The sequence below is a fragment of the Enoplosus armatus genome, chromosome 21 (assembly GCF_043641665.1).
Source record: "Enoplosus armatus isolate fEnoArm2 chromosome 21, fEnoArm2.hap1, whole genome shotgun sequence".
Classification (NCBI taxonomy): Eukaryota; Metazoa; Chordata; class Actinopteri; order Centrarchiformes; family Enoplosidae; genus Enoplosus; species Enoplosus armatus.
This window is the reverse complement of record NC_092200.1, coordinates 4,133,410-4,147,439: the sequence shown is the minus strand read 5'-3', so window position 1 is coordinate 4,147,439 and position 14,030 is coordinate 4,133,410. Positions and strand designations below refer to the sequence as shown.

The following is a 14,030-nucleotide window of genomic DNA, read 5'->3' as shown; positions in this document are numbered from 1 at the left end:
TGTCGTTTGGATAAAGGAAAGTGAAATATCTTCTTCTTTGTTTCAATAGCGCCGACACCTTCGGTTCGTTCAACCGCCGCTGTCTGTCGTGCGCCTTGTCCGACAGCTGTGGCTACATCAGCGGCTCCTTCAGCCACAACATGAGCTATTTCCTGCTCAACTGCCAAGGTAGCTAACACCGTATCTTTGACTCATGCCCCCCCCCCCTCCTTTTGAACTAAACTCCATCCATCCCTATCAATTCAGTCAATTCTCTCACTTATCCACTTCATGTAGACACATGGGGCTCTGTTTAACAATGAAGAGAACATGCACATGGTCAAAGAGGGCGTATCCAAGCTTCTTTAATAACAGCACAGCAGAAAATAATATTACCCGACCGGTTTGAAATGCACAGAAGTTTCTGCTGTAATTTTGCAGCACTGCCTTTGGCAGTTTGTAAAGTAGAGGCTACAGACGTAAAGCTGCAGGTCACATATCCACCCTCCGTCCCTCAGATGGCTGTAGGGATTTTACCAGCTGAAGGGGAAGACTTTTATAGCCTATATAAATGCAAAAAAAAGAAGAATAAAAAGTACATTTTCCTCTGAAATATAGTGGAGTAAAAGTATACAGTAAGGTACCATAAAATGGAAACACTCAAGTAAAGTGCATGTATGTTAAAGTTGTAATTAGGTACAGTACTTAAGTAAATGTACGTACTTCCCACTACTGTTCAGCATTATTCTATCGTTTCTGCATGTTTCTGTAAAGTACTTTGTGTGCACTTGTTGGTGGAATCACTCGGTAACATTGTGATTAAAATAGACCTGGTCTTTGGTCACCTTAGGTCCATATATGCTGCGCTGGGCGTGACCAAAAGCCCAAAAGATTCATGTTTCTGTGACTTCAGTTGGTCTTGAAGCCTCGTAGCTTCAATATTTAATCACTGTGTCAGTCACCTCTGGACCTCACTTAGTGATCATCACTGAACTCAGATACAACAGGGAATGACCATAATGCCATCAAACACTCCCCGCTCACCCCACAAATCGCTGATAGTCAATGGTCCTGCATTTGTAATCAGCCTTTCTCCTCACAGCCTGCCTGGAAGAATTTATGTGATGAGGCTGTGATATCATTACCACGAGGAGAGAGAGTGGGAGGAAGAAAAGGAGGGAGGGAGCTGTGTATTTCCTCCGTACACCACTACAATGTTCCTGTGCCGTGTTTACCAATTTGCTAAGTGCATCAATCACTTCATTTGCTGTCTGGTTTCCCTCCCATTTGAGTTTTTAGGGCTTTAGTGTGAGGGACTTTGCCTCTGTTCATGGCCCGGATATGGAAAAACTATTTCAGCTATTGCATTACAGTAATCGAATGAGCAAAGAATTGCCTCTTTGTCTGACAGAGAAAAGATCTGGGATGTCTTTCTCTGGTTTTTATTTTTTTTGCGCCCTATTGTGTGCACTGGAGGAGACTTTGTGAGCATTGTGCATTTGAAGATGAACGCAAACACAAAACAAACAAATGTAACCCGCTGAAGACGTTGAAATTATGCTGAACCTTTCCGCTCACTGATGCCTTTGAAATGAAAACAATGCCAAGTAAAACGGAGCCACCATATGTCATATGAAGTACACATCTGTGATCTGATTTTCTCTTCAGGGCGGGACATCCCATTTGTAGCCATTTACAAGACACAGAGAGACGGAGAGAGTGAGACGCAAGACCGAGAGAGTGAGTATTTCAACCAAGTGATTCACAGATTTGCATTTACACGACTCTGAATTATGTTAAAGACATTACGAGTGACCTTGTGTGCAGTGGCATAATAGCTACATTGAAAATGACCTTGTTGAAAGGGGACAGGAGTGTTTCCGTTGCACTGCAGAATGACCACCTGTGCACTGAGTCACTGTTTGTTTATGAGCCAAGTCCAGCATGATGGCAGTAATCACATTACTCCTCACAATGGATGTCCTCATTACATTATGACCTGCCTATTGGCTGTATCAGCATACTGTAATTTGATTACTACAGTGTGCCTGTGTGTGCCAGTCACTGTCATCCTTTACCAGTATGATGTTTCTGTTAAACGCAGTCTGTAAAAGCTACAGTGACATGCTATTTCTGTAATTATTTGACGTATTCCACAGTGTTTGTGCGGTAATGACTGCCAGATTTCCACCCACCAAATTGTTTCTAAAAGGTTTTTCTGTGCTGACAGATCTCAAATTCTGAACTCAGCATGACTGACGTTCATAAAGCATGCAAAGTGTCGTCATAGCAAAGCAATCAGGATGCCATAATTATTAGCAAAGCTGAGAGTCTGCCGCTACTGCCACTCTGTACTTGAGCTAAATGCTAACATCAGCATGCTAACATGTTGAGCCGATATAATGTGAACTATGTTCACCGGCTAACAATATTACCATGGTCATTTTGAGCATGTTAGCATGCTAACATTTGTCATAAACTAAATTATTGGACAGATTGTGACCTGAGGGTAGTGCGAGGTGAGAAGTTAAAGGATCGCAAAAGTTATCAGAATTCGACACGAACAGTGGAACATGAGTTCAAATTAAATCCATCCAATAGCTGTCGAGACACAATCACAAATATCAACCCTGTGGTCCTGGAGAAAGTCAGTAGGATTCACGAATGGATGTGAATGGATATAAATAACATGCTTTGTACGTGTCTAAGACTGCACACTGAGTCAAGGTCATATCAGATCGGGTTCTGCATACAGAAACACACTGATTGTTGGCTCCTGTCAGTAATCCAGGCCGAGCTCTTCTTCCTCTTCTCCTCCCTTTCAGAAGGTTTAATTGAAGTTTTCCTCCATCAGCCAGGCAGGTTTTATGAGTTTGTCAGTGCAGGCAGGCCTGGCAGCCGTCTGGATTTCCCTCCTGGATTCTGCCTTTTGACCGTTTACACAAACCAATCCCAACATACAATGTTTGCTTCATCCCCTTTGACTTCAGCAGTCAGGGAAACCAAGGGGAATAAGGCAGTGTTGCACAAAGCGGCTGTAGTTGTTGAATAAGTACAGCTGCTTCTCTGCTCCCAGGACAACCTCTCGAGGCACGAAGTTTGCCGTAAGAGAATCCAGGTCACAGTTTCAGCTGCAGTCGTGTCTGTTTTCTCTGCTGTGCATTTTTGTTGGAGTTCATGCTGAAGGTTTTGGGGGATGAGAGGCTCTGATATTGTGTGGAGCTGCTTTCTTGTATGAATTTTAATGCTCAGCTCAATACATATTTCTTAACCATACAATTCATCAAAAATTTATAATGTATTTTATTGCACAAGAATAACCCACTAGCTATTACAGCTGCTTACAACAAGTCTTGGGTATATATGTTAAAAAGAAACTATAAGTCAACATAATCATATTAATAATGAATAGGATCTTACATCAAATTGTATATACTAATCCCATGTACAATAGTAATCAGTAACTGTACCTTTCAAATTAAAATAAATATTAACAGGTTAATAAGGACGTGTCAAAACTAAATTAATGCATTTATTAAAGTGTTTTTGTGATATTGTAAATTGGCAAAATAATCTAAAATGAACCATCTGATTCACATGGGAATTAACAACAAGCTGATTTCATTTTAGTTTTGTTTCATGATGGGAGGTTTTTATTTTAACTTTGCTGTATATTGTGTTGTGTCTTGTATCATGTTTAAAAGGCAAGCGCTGGCCACGTTCCTGTCCAAACATTAATACAGTAAACGTTGTAGATCTCATCGGTTAATCGTGTCCTGTCTTCCTGTCTGCAGGCATTGCAGAAGTATGTAAACTGGAGAGCAACGAGAACCTGAGGCTGACCCTGGACTCCATGCAGATGCCCACAGTGGAGTACAAGGAGATCAACATGGATGACTACAGTATGTGATGATGACACCAAATCTATACTTTTATTCACGATGTTTTATCATCAATTGGTAATTAAAGAAAACAACAAATATATAATGTTCAAAATGTGTTGTGTGCTGTAGTTTTTCTCAATAAATGTAAATGAATAACAGTTGTTTGTATCTGCGTTACAGCCTTGTCGATGCAGATCCTCAAACCTGCCGGCTTCATGGACTCATTGCACTATCCACTGCTCCTGCTTGTGTATGTATGAGCATGTTTTCACACACTTTTTTTCACGTTTGGTGCACGCGCACTTACACGAAGGAAAAGTTTGTGTCCAGTATCGGTGCTGACTCCACACTTTACTGCGAGTTCTGTGAGAACATGGCAGTCCTCATCAATGGGGAGTTCCAGGACAGTTTTAATCAGGCATATTAATCTAAAGTCCTCTTCTCTGGCTGGATAATATTTACACTGCGAGTGAGGAAACGTTACTCTCCTCTCCACCCTGTTCTTTCATTAGCTTTTCTTTCCTCAGGCATTTAACTATCTTTTACTCTGCAGCTCAAGATTTGGCCCTTAGTCTGCACATTTCAGAAAAACCACAAGCATAATTCTGTGTATGCTCATCTATCTCAACCAATGAAAGCGACCACGTCGGCTAATCTACGAGCACTGGGCCACATCAGCCTCAGTCGCAATGAAGTCAACTTAAAGGTTTCTTTCGAGTCCATTCTTAGTTTAAGCACCTACATGCCTCAAAATAATCAGATAGCATATCTGCAATAATAATCATCTATAAAGATATTCAACTCACTCTTTCGGAAAGTTTTGTCTGCCGGACGTTCAGCTTTCTTTCAGCCTCTCTCCGCTCTTGTGTACTGCTGATGTTGCCGTTCCTTCCCTGCACTGCCAGCTCACAGTAAATAGTGCACACCCAAAAACATCCCAAATATTGTTGAAAAGCAATTTTCAGGCAAATGAGGGGATAATGTGTACTCACAGGGCCCCAAATAGACAATAGCTCATAATTCATATCCTACTTTTTCAATTGTATTTTGATATAAGAAAAAAAAAAAAAGCATTGCATTGCATTGAGCTGTCTTAGTAGCTGATCTGGTTGTCTGTGGTCGTGTTCGTGCAGCGACGGGACACCTGGTGGCCAGATGGTGGCGGAGCAGTTTCACTTGGACTGGGCCACGGTGCTGGTGAGCAGCTTCGGTGCCATCGTGGTGCGCTGCGACGGACGAGGCAGCGGCTTCCAGGGTACCAACCTGCTGCACCGGATCCAGAAGAAGCTGGGCGTGTTCGAGGAGCAGGATCAGAAGGATGCCCTCAAGTAATGTGATGTTTTCATCTTGTCTTCTTAAGAATGTAACAGACATCAGGGCAAACATGGAATAAATAGCTGCCAGAATTCACTGTTGTTTTAAGACAATTTGAAGAAACACCTACTGTAGGAGGTGCTTTCCAACAACACTGACATCCATCGATGTCATGGTAGCTTTATTTTCAGCATTTAGAAACAGTGTAACATCAATCAACCGAATTACAAATGTTTACATGTTAATTTGTGTTTGAGAATAGCTCAATTAGACTGTCTCCAATGGCAGTACTCTGTTTACATGGAGCCACATATATTTACAAAAACAAACATCTCAATCAGGATGAACAGGCATATTTGTAGATGAATTTAAATCTGTTTAAACCTTTAAATTTCCATGCAACAATTCAGAGCATGCCATGCAAACAACCCTTCTCTCGTTACTTACCATTTTAAGAATGTCTGTGTGTTTTATTTTTAAAGAAGAGAATTATGTATGAAGAGAAAGCAGTAAAACCTTGTTTTATCTCTCTTAACTGTGAAGCACTTTGAAACGTTGCTTTTAAAATTGATATCTAAGCTCTTAAGCACTTATAGTTCCTAGTAGTAGTACTTGTTATAGTCGTAGTAATAGTATAATTCAAAGTTCCACATCTGCTAAAAACACTTCTGTATTGCTTACAGTTTTAATTGTGAGACAGTTTGTGCAAAAATGGAAATAGAAATAGTTCTTCCTCACTACAACCAATGTTTATCTTTTGCAGTTTTATTTTGAAAGAGCCCTATGTTGACAAAACCAGAGTTGGAGCTTTTGGAAAGGTAAGAATATTCTCAGTGTGGGGCTTAAAGAATCATGCATGCCTTTGTAAACACCCAGGTTGCACTATTATGTTGTCAGCTTGGGAACCTAACAGGTTGCTGTATGTCCAAAACTCAGCGGTGCTCCTAAAATACTCCTTTCTAGTATTATCTGAATTTACACCTGCTGTTTGCATGAATGCGCAGCTCCTCAGGCTTTGCGATAATATGCATTTTCTTGTACCTCAGGTGTATGGAGGCTATGTGACCAGCCTTTTGGTCAGCGGCGAGGAATCCCCTGTAAAATGTGGCGCTGTCCTCTCGCCCATCACAGACTTCGAATTATACGGTAAGTTTGTTTGTTTGTAGGCATTTTTTTTTATTCTGTATACTCGCATGCAAAAAGCTGAAGTCTCTGCTGGATGTAGTAAACAAACACAGCATATCTGCGTAATCATCCAGGCTCGGGCAGCGCTGTCAGAGAGTATTCAAAAGGAAAAAGATTGCAAATCTAGCACCTTTACCAGGGGTTATTTCAGTGACTGTTATACATGTATGTACTCTGTGTGTGAGGAGGAAAAAAGAGATGAGCTTGTTCACCCTATCAGTGCGATGGTGCAGATACACCTAGAACCCAATCAAAACAGTGCCAGACAAAGTTACACCAGCCTCACCTCAGCTACCAAAGGAATAAAATGTGTGAAATGTCGAATAGTGTGTGTCAGGAGAGACGGAGAAAGAGAGACGGAGCTCTTGTAGCTGCACTGAGTCAGGAAACTGCAAATTAAGGAGGAGCTGTGACTGATTTCCCATCTATTTGATTCCTCTCGCTTTGCCAGAGGGGGTGAGAGACGTGCCATGACACTGTATAAGTTTAGACTTGCAAATGAAGACAGTCTGCAACGAGACTAAAGAATATGTAGATGGGTGAATATATTTGAATCTGGAGAAGGAAAAACCCTTTTTTTCCCATCAATATGGCCAGAGAACAAGACAGAAATAACACAACAATCCTATTATTTAAATGAAGTTTTGATTTGATTTTGATGTCAAAGCAAAGTACTCATTGAAACCGTCTTTCCCCTGTAGCTTCGGCGTTTTCAGAGAGATATCTTGGACTGCCGAAACCCGATCCAAGGGCATACACAGTAAGATTTGATTGCAATTGTTCAGTCTCAAATTCCAGTTGTGATAATTGTTATTGTAATATATCATTTTAATTTGTTGCTGCACGTCTCATTACTCCTCAGATGGCAAATTTAGCACACAGAGCATCTCAGTTCATGGATAAAAAGTTTCTTATTATCCATCCAACTGCTGACGGTAGGACAAGGATTTTCAAATGTTTAGTTTTTTTTTTAAATCTTACATGATGTACTGTCTCTGACATTTTGGCATGTATCTCATCATGTTTTCCCAGAAAAAGTCCATTTCCAACATACAGCAAAATTCATCACCCAGCTCATCAATGAGAAGGCCAACTACACCTTACAGGTATGCGGTTTCACTTTCACTTTGAAATGTAATTACAACAGCCGCTGATCCAATTTCTCTGCTCGTCTTTCTTCGCCTGGTTCAGTTCTTCTCCAACCTTTGGGAGCTTTGTGATCCCACTGGGATCCCACAGCAGGCGGAGGATTAGCCCTCACAATGCCTTCATTCCACATAATGAGATTATGAGACCTTCTTGGGCATCCTGCATTAACACCAGGACTAATCCAATTAAGATACAATGTACTGCAGCTGAATGTTCATTGGAGCTTATTACTGACTGATAGGTTACTGTGCATACATGCATTAACCTGGTTTCTTGTAGTTCTAAGAGGTTTTAGGTCAACCCATGAAAACATGATAACTCCAGAAATTTAGTACAAGTCCTAGTTAGTGCTAAAATACGCAAGTCAATCCAAGAAATGTAATGATGAAAATTAGCATTTTGTTTTAAATAACCCTTTTAAATTTAATCACTTTTGGTTTTGAAACTTTGGTTGAACAAAACAGGACTTCACCTGCAGCTCAGGCAACGTGCAGTGGGCATTTTCTGACATTTAACCGATTAATCGCACTAAGAATCGCAGACGTAATGCAAGACGACATGGGTTACTGGCAGTGGTTGAAAATAATCGCACTCCACTACTGGTTACTGAATACGTAAACATTTTAACCTCGAAATTTGCACTCACCACAAAAATATGACGACAGAAAGTAAAAAACAGAAAAATGAATTATCTGTGCAGCAACTGATCTTGTATCCACTAATATGTCTGACAGAAAACGTGGCCAAAAGCAGCATGTCGCTCGTGTAAACCTATTCTTTGTGTCTCAGATCTACCCAGATGAAGGCCACTTCATTCACAGTGAAGCAACAAGGCAGCATCTCAGCCAGTCCCTGGTGAACTTCTTCGAGGAATGCTTCAGGCTACCAGAAATAGTGTTTGAGGAGGCGCTGGAGGAAGAGAGCGAAGACGAGGGTTAGCTGGGCCTCCTGAGGCTCATGTGCCCCGACTCCTTTACCACCCATACGTTTCGCCTACCTAAACACCTCCATCCCGTCCCTGTGCCCAAGCACAACACTGGCATACAATTGTCCACAATATGCAACTCTCATCTGTCCTTGCTCCATTTGATTTGGTCTGCATTTGGACTCCCCGTGTCCGCATGCTGAACCTTAGACTGCCTTTACAGCAGATGGCGATCTATTCCTATGTCCATCCTCCCATCTTCTGCCCTGAGTTCGAACCCAAAAGGTCCTCCAGAGAGCCAACAGAGACTGAAGACCTGACATGATGTTTTGGAATATACTGATTGATTTAACGGGAAGCAGTCTCCTTCACAGCAGGACGGACCAGCTCCTCGAGAGCAGTGGAGGGAAAGCATCAGCTCTCACAGACTTTCAAGCTGTGAGGAGAAGGAACACCTTATAGCACATAACTCGTGGGCTTGTATATTAATGAAAATCAAGACGCCTGGTAAAAAAAAACACTGGTTGGCAGTGTTCATGACGGGTGTCTGGAATAGTGCAGATACAGGAAATGTTACTATTTTTAAAGTTGTGAAGAACTTTCATGTTGGACTGTGGTTGTGTCTATTGTTCTTACAGTATGTAAAATAGCACACAAACATTCACTCTGCTATTACAGAAATATTTTCTTTCGGTATTCATGTTTGCCCAGATGTTGGTTTCATCTCGTAGCCTCGTTTTATGTGATGCTGACAGAACTCTCTTAACTGGCGAAATGTTTGGAGGTGATGTGCATTTGAGACCGTTTTATTGTGACGCTCCAGTTTTATCAAATGATTTTAGCATCAACTTGTTTTAGTCACTGTGCCTTACTTTGTCAGAAAACATCCTGCTGTGGGGTTTGCATTTATGAACTACGACAAGGCTAATTTTATAGGAATAGTTTGACATTTTGGGAAATAAGCTTATTCGCTTTCTTGTGAAGCGTTAGACGAGAAGATTGATACCACTCATATGTGCCCGTTAGATATGGAGCAACAACCAGCAGCTGGTTAGCTTAGCGTATAGACTGGAAGCGAGGGAAAACTAGCTAGCCAGGCTCTGACTTCCTTGACTCGCCGGTGCCAGGCTAGCTAGTTTTCCCCGTTTCCACTCTTTATGCTAAGCTAACCATCTCCTGGATTTAACTTAATATTTACCAGACTCTTTTCATCCAACTCTCAGAAAGAAAGCAAATAAGCGTATTTCCCAAATTGAAATAGATTTGAAGAATTGAAGGGATTTTTAAATTTCACAGAAAAAATAATTAACCATTCTCTGGAAATATGCCCAATGACATCATTATACACCAAGCTAAAATGTACAGATTCTGCATGCATCGTTGCTTATAAGATGTTTAAGAATGGTAGGTGAAGAAAATGTATAACCAGTACAGAACCTGCAGTGTTTGTGCCGTGTCACTTACACTTGGCTTAAATCAGTGAATACGTTGTTTCAGGTTGAAGGAAATAAGTCATTAGGATTAGCGTTACACCCCGAGAAATTATGCATTTGTACATAAGGAGGACAAATTGTATTCGCTTCAGAGGCCAATGAAGACCTGACAAATGAAATGATAATTCTTGAGGCACAAGTTTAATTTTCCATTTTCCTATTTTGTTTTTTAATGCCCATCTGTGTTACTTTTCAGTGCATGTTAAGAGGTTATTTGCAGCACTATCCCTGATAGCTCAGTTCCACATGGTAATTTTGACATCTTGAATGTTCCTTACTGGATTGCATAAATTACATTTCCAGTAGTATCGTGATTGAGATCCCAGTCTCGTCAGCTTGATGTGTAAATGTTATTCAAATATCATTTTATTCTAGAAAAAAGAAACAATATTATGTAAGTGTTATTTGTGCATAAAGAATTTTGGAAGTTACATTTGACTGTTCATTTCTGTTCTCCTGTTGCTGTCCTTGAGTTGAAAGTGGACTTTATAAATGCCAATGGCAACACTGAACTTTCTTGCCAGTGGTTGAGGACTTTTTCAAGATGCTCAACTTTGTTATCCAAAGCATAGAAGGAGATTAATGTCAGATTGTGGCATGAAGGTAAATGTTAGAATAAAAAAATAGATATTTTATCAGCCTTCAGTCTTGTTTTGGCTCATGTTTTGTTTCTCTTGTGAAATTTAAAGCTGTATTGATTTTATTTATTTTTTTACTGACTTGGGTGCAGTGGAACAAGCTGAAACAGAGCATTGACATGTTGTCACCATATAAAGCTGTTACATGATCTCAAACAATTGCCTGTTTACACATCTAGCAGACACACGGCAACATTCGCATTCATATGGAGTCATGTTTCTGGTGACCAGTTGAATATAAGTCCAACATTTACTTTGGTCTCCAATAAATCCTGAGAGTAATATTATGGCTCTTTGCTAAATGCTCCACTATGTTCACTAGCACTAGTTGCTAACTGTCATGTGCTGAGCATGTAGCATGTATCGGGGTGCCAATTATCATCACACATTACACATAGTAATTTGATCATTACTGCATCATAAAAATGCAGCAGCTTTAAAAAAATAGGTATACATTTTATTGTAATTGTACAAATCAGCTATGTCACCATCTGCATTTAATTAATCTGCTGTAAACCCAGCTACAGCATTCACAAAGCACAATATGACATGTTTTAAATCCTGCCCTGCATCAAGATTTATGTTGTATGTATAAATCTATACTATTTCCAGTTTACTACTAGTTTAGTTGAAGATTCAGCAGATGGAGTGAGCAGGAAATGCAAAATCTAACAAGTCAAATTACCTGCAAACATTCACATGTTGCGTGATGGAAACAGAAAAGCATTCGGCAAACAGACGTCGGCTTGAGAATGAATCAGAAATAATAGATCTGCTCAAAGCCACTCTTTGGCCCAGTGTAAACAGGACTGTAGTTGTATATCAGTGCTTTCCTCTCCCCCTCCTCTGACTCAAATGTGTGCAAGTTCTTCCTGGCTGTAAGGAGAGAAATCAACGCAAGATTTAACAGATCACAAAGGCTCTATCATGCGGTCTACTTAATTGAAGAACCAAAAATAATGTTGTGTGCATACCTTCACTGACAAAGAATTCAGCCATGTAGAAGGTGGTCTTGACTGCTGATGGAGAGTGTGGAATGTAAGGCCTCTTCCATTCAAACGCATTTTTCTCTGGATGCCACTGTGTCCCATAAATTGGGTAATCACACGCTGCCGAGAAGTATGTGAGGAGGAAAAAACTCAATTTTGATTAAAACAGTTCCTTTTGGTACCATTTTGCCATAAACTTGTCCTGATAACGTGCTGCTGCTTTGTAACTACCTTCCACCGTTGACACAAACTCTATTTTTCCATCCGTATTTGTGGAGAGAACTTTGTAAAACTTCTTCAGCTCCTCATTTGTGTTATAAGTCTGAAAGAAACAAACAGACAGAGAGGTTAGTCACAATGTACCCAATTGAACTACACCATGTTTCTGGCAGTGCTGTGGCTCTTACTGCACTCCGTATTATACATGTTGTGGGTAATGTTGGTGACTGAACCCTTTAATAGTAATGAATGACGTACCAGCACTGACAAACTCCACCTGTGAGAGTTTTCTGTCAGCGGCTCAGAAACCAGATCTTTCATGAGTTCAGCTGGGAAGCCTTTAAACATCCTGCTGTCTTTGGTCTCTGAAAATATGACATTGTGATCATTAATAACAAAATGTGTTTTCTCAAGATATTTAAGCAGGTTTATGTAAAGAAGGTCCATTGTTGTCCTGTGAACTATGATAACTCTGAGCAATAGCAGATATTATTATTTATATTATATTGCTCCCCTATGTTAACCTCTTCAGCACATTTGTCAATTTAATTGTTATGTTTTGGTACATAATGTTCCAAAAAATGAAAGAAATTGGGTGTAGCTTATGGTTACATTTAGGCATCCTAAACTACTCATGTTAATAAAAGAAAATATTTCCTTCACTTCCCTCATTATACAAATAATCTTCAAAAGTTAGCTGAGTCTGGATTTTCAGAGCTGAAGGTAACTGTATCCATCCATTAATCAATAGTACATCTATAAAGACAAAGCCGTACCATCAGTGAAGTTCAGAGGCAAGGGCACACCGCTTGTATTGGTACTTGTCAGTATTGTCTTTTCACTCGTCAGATAGGTCAGCTGCTCAAATCCAAGGCAGGTTCCCCACACAGGGAAATAGTCACCTCTCTTGTTTGCCTGAAACATCACATACAATAAATAATGCAGCATAATCCTGCATCAACACGCTAAAAGCCTGGATACTAGTATTTTATACTCTTACCTCAATAGCAAGCTCATAAAAGATTTTTGCAGCCCTTTCATAACCAGATGAGATGATGCTGACGTCTCCGCCTGGGTAAAGGATCCTGTTAACAAAAGACACAACACACAGGGTCTGAGTCACTGTTTAAAGAATACATACAGGGGGGTGGACAGGATAATACATTGACCTAAAACCTGTCAACTCAATTTGACATGTTTTGGTCAATGTGTTGTCAGTGCCTTGAAAACTCACTTACGAAAGTTAAGTGTCAAGTGATTGTCAATCATTTTTAGCCTATTATTTTATTATAACTTACTTATCTGCCATTGTAATTAAGATCACCAGTCATCATAAACATAGCGGAGTTTGTTATTTTTTCCACCCCTGTACATACAGTTAATTGTTTGCTTTTATGAAACCTGTCAGAAGACATTTATAAACATATAAACATATCTCATTATTATTCTTGGAATAAATTTCCCCCAACATAGCATGGAGGGTTAGGGTATATTATAACACATTTACCCATTAATGGAGTTGAACAGAGTCTTATACTCCTCCAGTGTCTGGTTAATCCTGTGGAAATGACAAGGTTAAAGGTTTCAGCTCAGGAATGAAGAGGTCAAAACTCCAGCAACACTTCAGGGTCATCATACAAACACATGACAGGGAACATTTAAATAGGTGAAGCAGGGAAAACAGTTTTTAAAAAAGCCAAAACAATGAGGAAACAGCACAAGTACCGTATACATGAGGAATGACAGCTATGAAGTTAGATAATAACTCACATGACGGGTACAACCCTCGCTCCTGCTGACTCCAGGAACTTGACATAAGAGGCAGCGATGTAAGCTGTTTTACTTGGTTTTGGTGAATAAACTTCTTGAGCCAGAACACCTTTTAAAAGAAAAACACAACCGGTTCAACGTTAGCCCTAATGTAAAGTAACGTAAGTTAGCATAACTTCCAGTTGCAGTAAATAAGCGCGTAAATAAAACGTACCAATTATGGGTCTGCCATTGCTCTTGGCTGAGGAATAAAACGGTATACACGAGAGAGAAATGCAAAACAATAAGAAGATCATTTTTCTAAAACTACGACATAATGTAGCACATTTCAGTGTCGCCATTCGTCCGCGAGTAACATCGTTGGTCACACCACTTCCGGACTACCTTCAGAATAAAAGCTCTACGTTTGACCTTAAAGGACCTCGTCAATCGACTCTTTTCGTTTTTTCCACAAATGAACGAGTAATATACCAGCAAGTTGCAAA

General features: G+C 40.1%; 2 protein-coding genes across 5 annotated transcripts in view; one reads left to right on the top strand and one right to left on the bottom strand.

The window, feature by feature from the left end:
• LOC139304352 (A-type potassium channel modulatory protein DPP6-like) overlaps positions 1–8,450 on the top strand; it is a 174,819-nt gene extending 166,369 nt beyond the window's left edge. For 2 of the 3 annotated variants that reach the window (XM_070928280.1, XM_070928278.1), the window contains exons 16-26: positions 50–168; positions 1,648–1,719; positions 3,774–3,881; positions 4,044–4,113; positions 4,997–5,191; positions 5,941–5,995; positions 6,224–6,323; positions 7,064–7,122; positions 7,225–7,297; positions 7,395–7,468; positions 8,301–8,450. In XM_070928280.1, coding sequence (XP_070784381.1) covers positions 50–168; positions 1,648–1,719; positions 3,774–3,881; positions 4,044–4,113; positions 4,997–5,191; positions 5,941–5,995; positions 6,224–6,323; positions 7,064–7,122; positions 7,225–7,297; positions 7,395–7,468; positions 8,301–8,450 — 1,075 coding nt within the window. The remainder of the gene's footprint in view (positions 1–49; positions 169–1,647; positions 1,720–3,773; positions 3,882–4,043; positions 4,114–4,996; positions 5,192–5,940; positions 5,996–6,223; positions 6,324–7,063; positions 7,123–7,224; positions 7,298–7,394; positions 7,469–8,300) is intronic. The other variant, XM_070928279.1, reaches the window with a different exon arrangement.
• On the bottom strand, positions 4,940–13,886 carry ggh (gamma-glutamyl hydrolase (conjugase, folylpolygammaglutamyl hydrolase)). Of its 2 annotated transcripts, none has more exons than XM_070928282.1 (9): positions 13,760–13,883; positions 13,546–13,654; positions 13,283–13,333; positions 12,776–12,860; positions 12,552–12,690; positions 12,034–12,140; positions 11,788–11,878; positions 11,542–11,676; positions 4,940–5,217 (listed from the first exon to the last, which is right to left on the bottom strand). In XM_070928282.1, the coding sequence occupies exons 1-9, from the start codon at positions 13,839–13,841 to the stop codon at positions 5,174–5,176; spliced, it is 843 nt and encodes a 280-aa protein (XP_070784383.1). In that variant the 5' UTR covers positions 13,842–13,883; the 3' UTR covers positions 4,940–5,173. The 2 variants fall into 2 exon arrangements, with proteins under 2 accessions (XP_070784383.1, XP_070784382.1); XM_070928281.1 differs by lacking the exon at positions 4,940–5,217 and adding an exon at positions 10,016–11,443 and having other exon boundaries at positions 13,760–13,886.
• Positions 13,887–14,030: the final 144 nt, after the last annotated feature.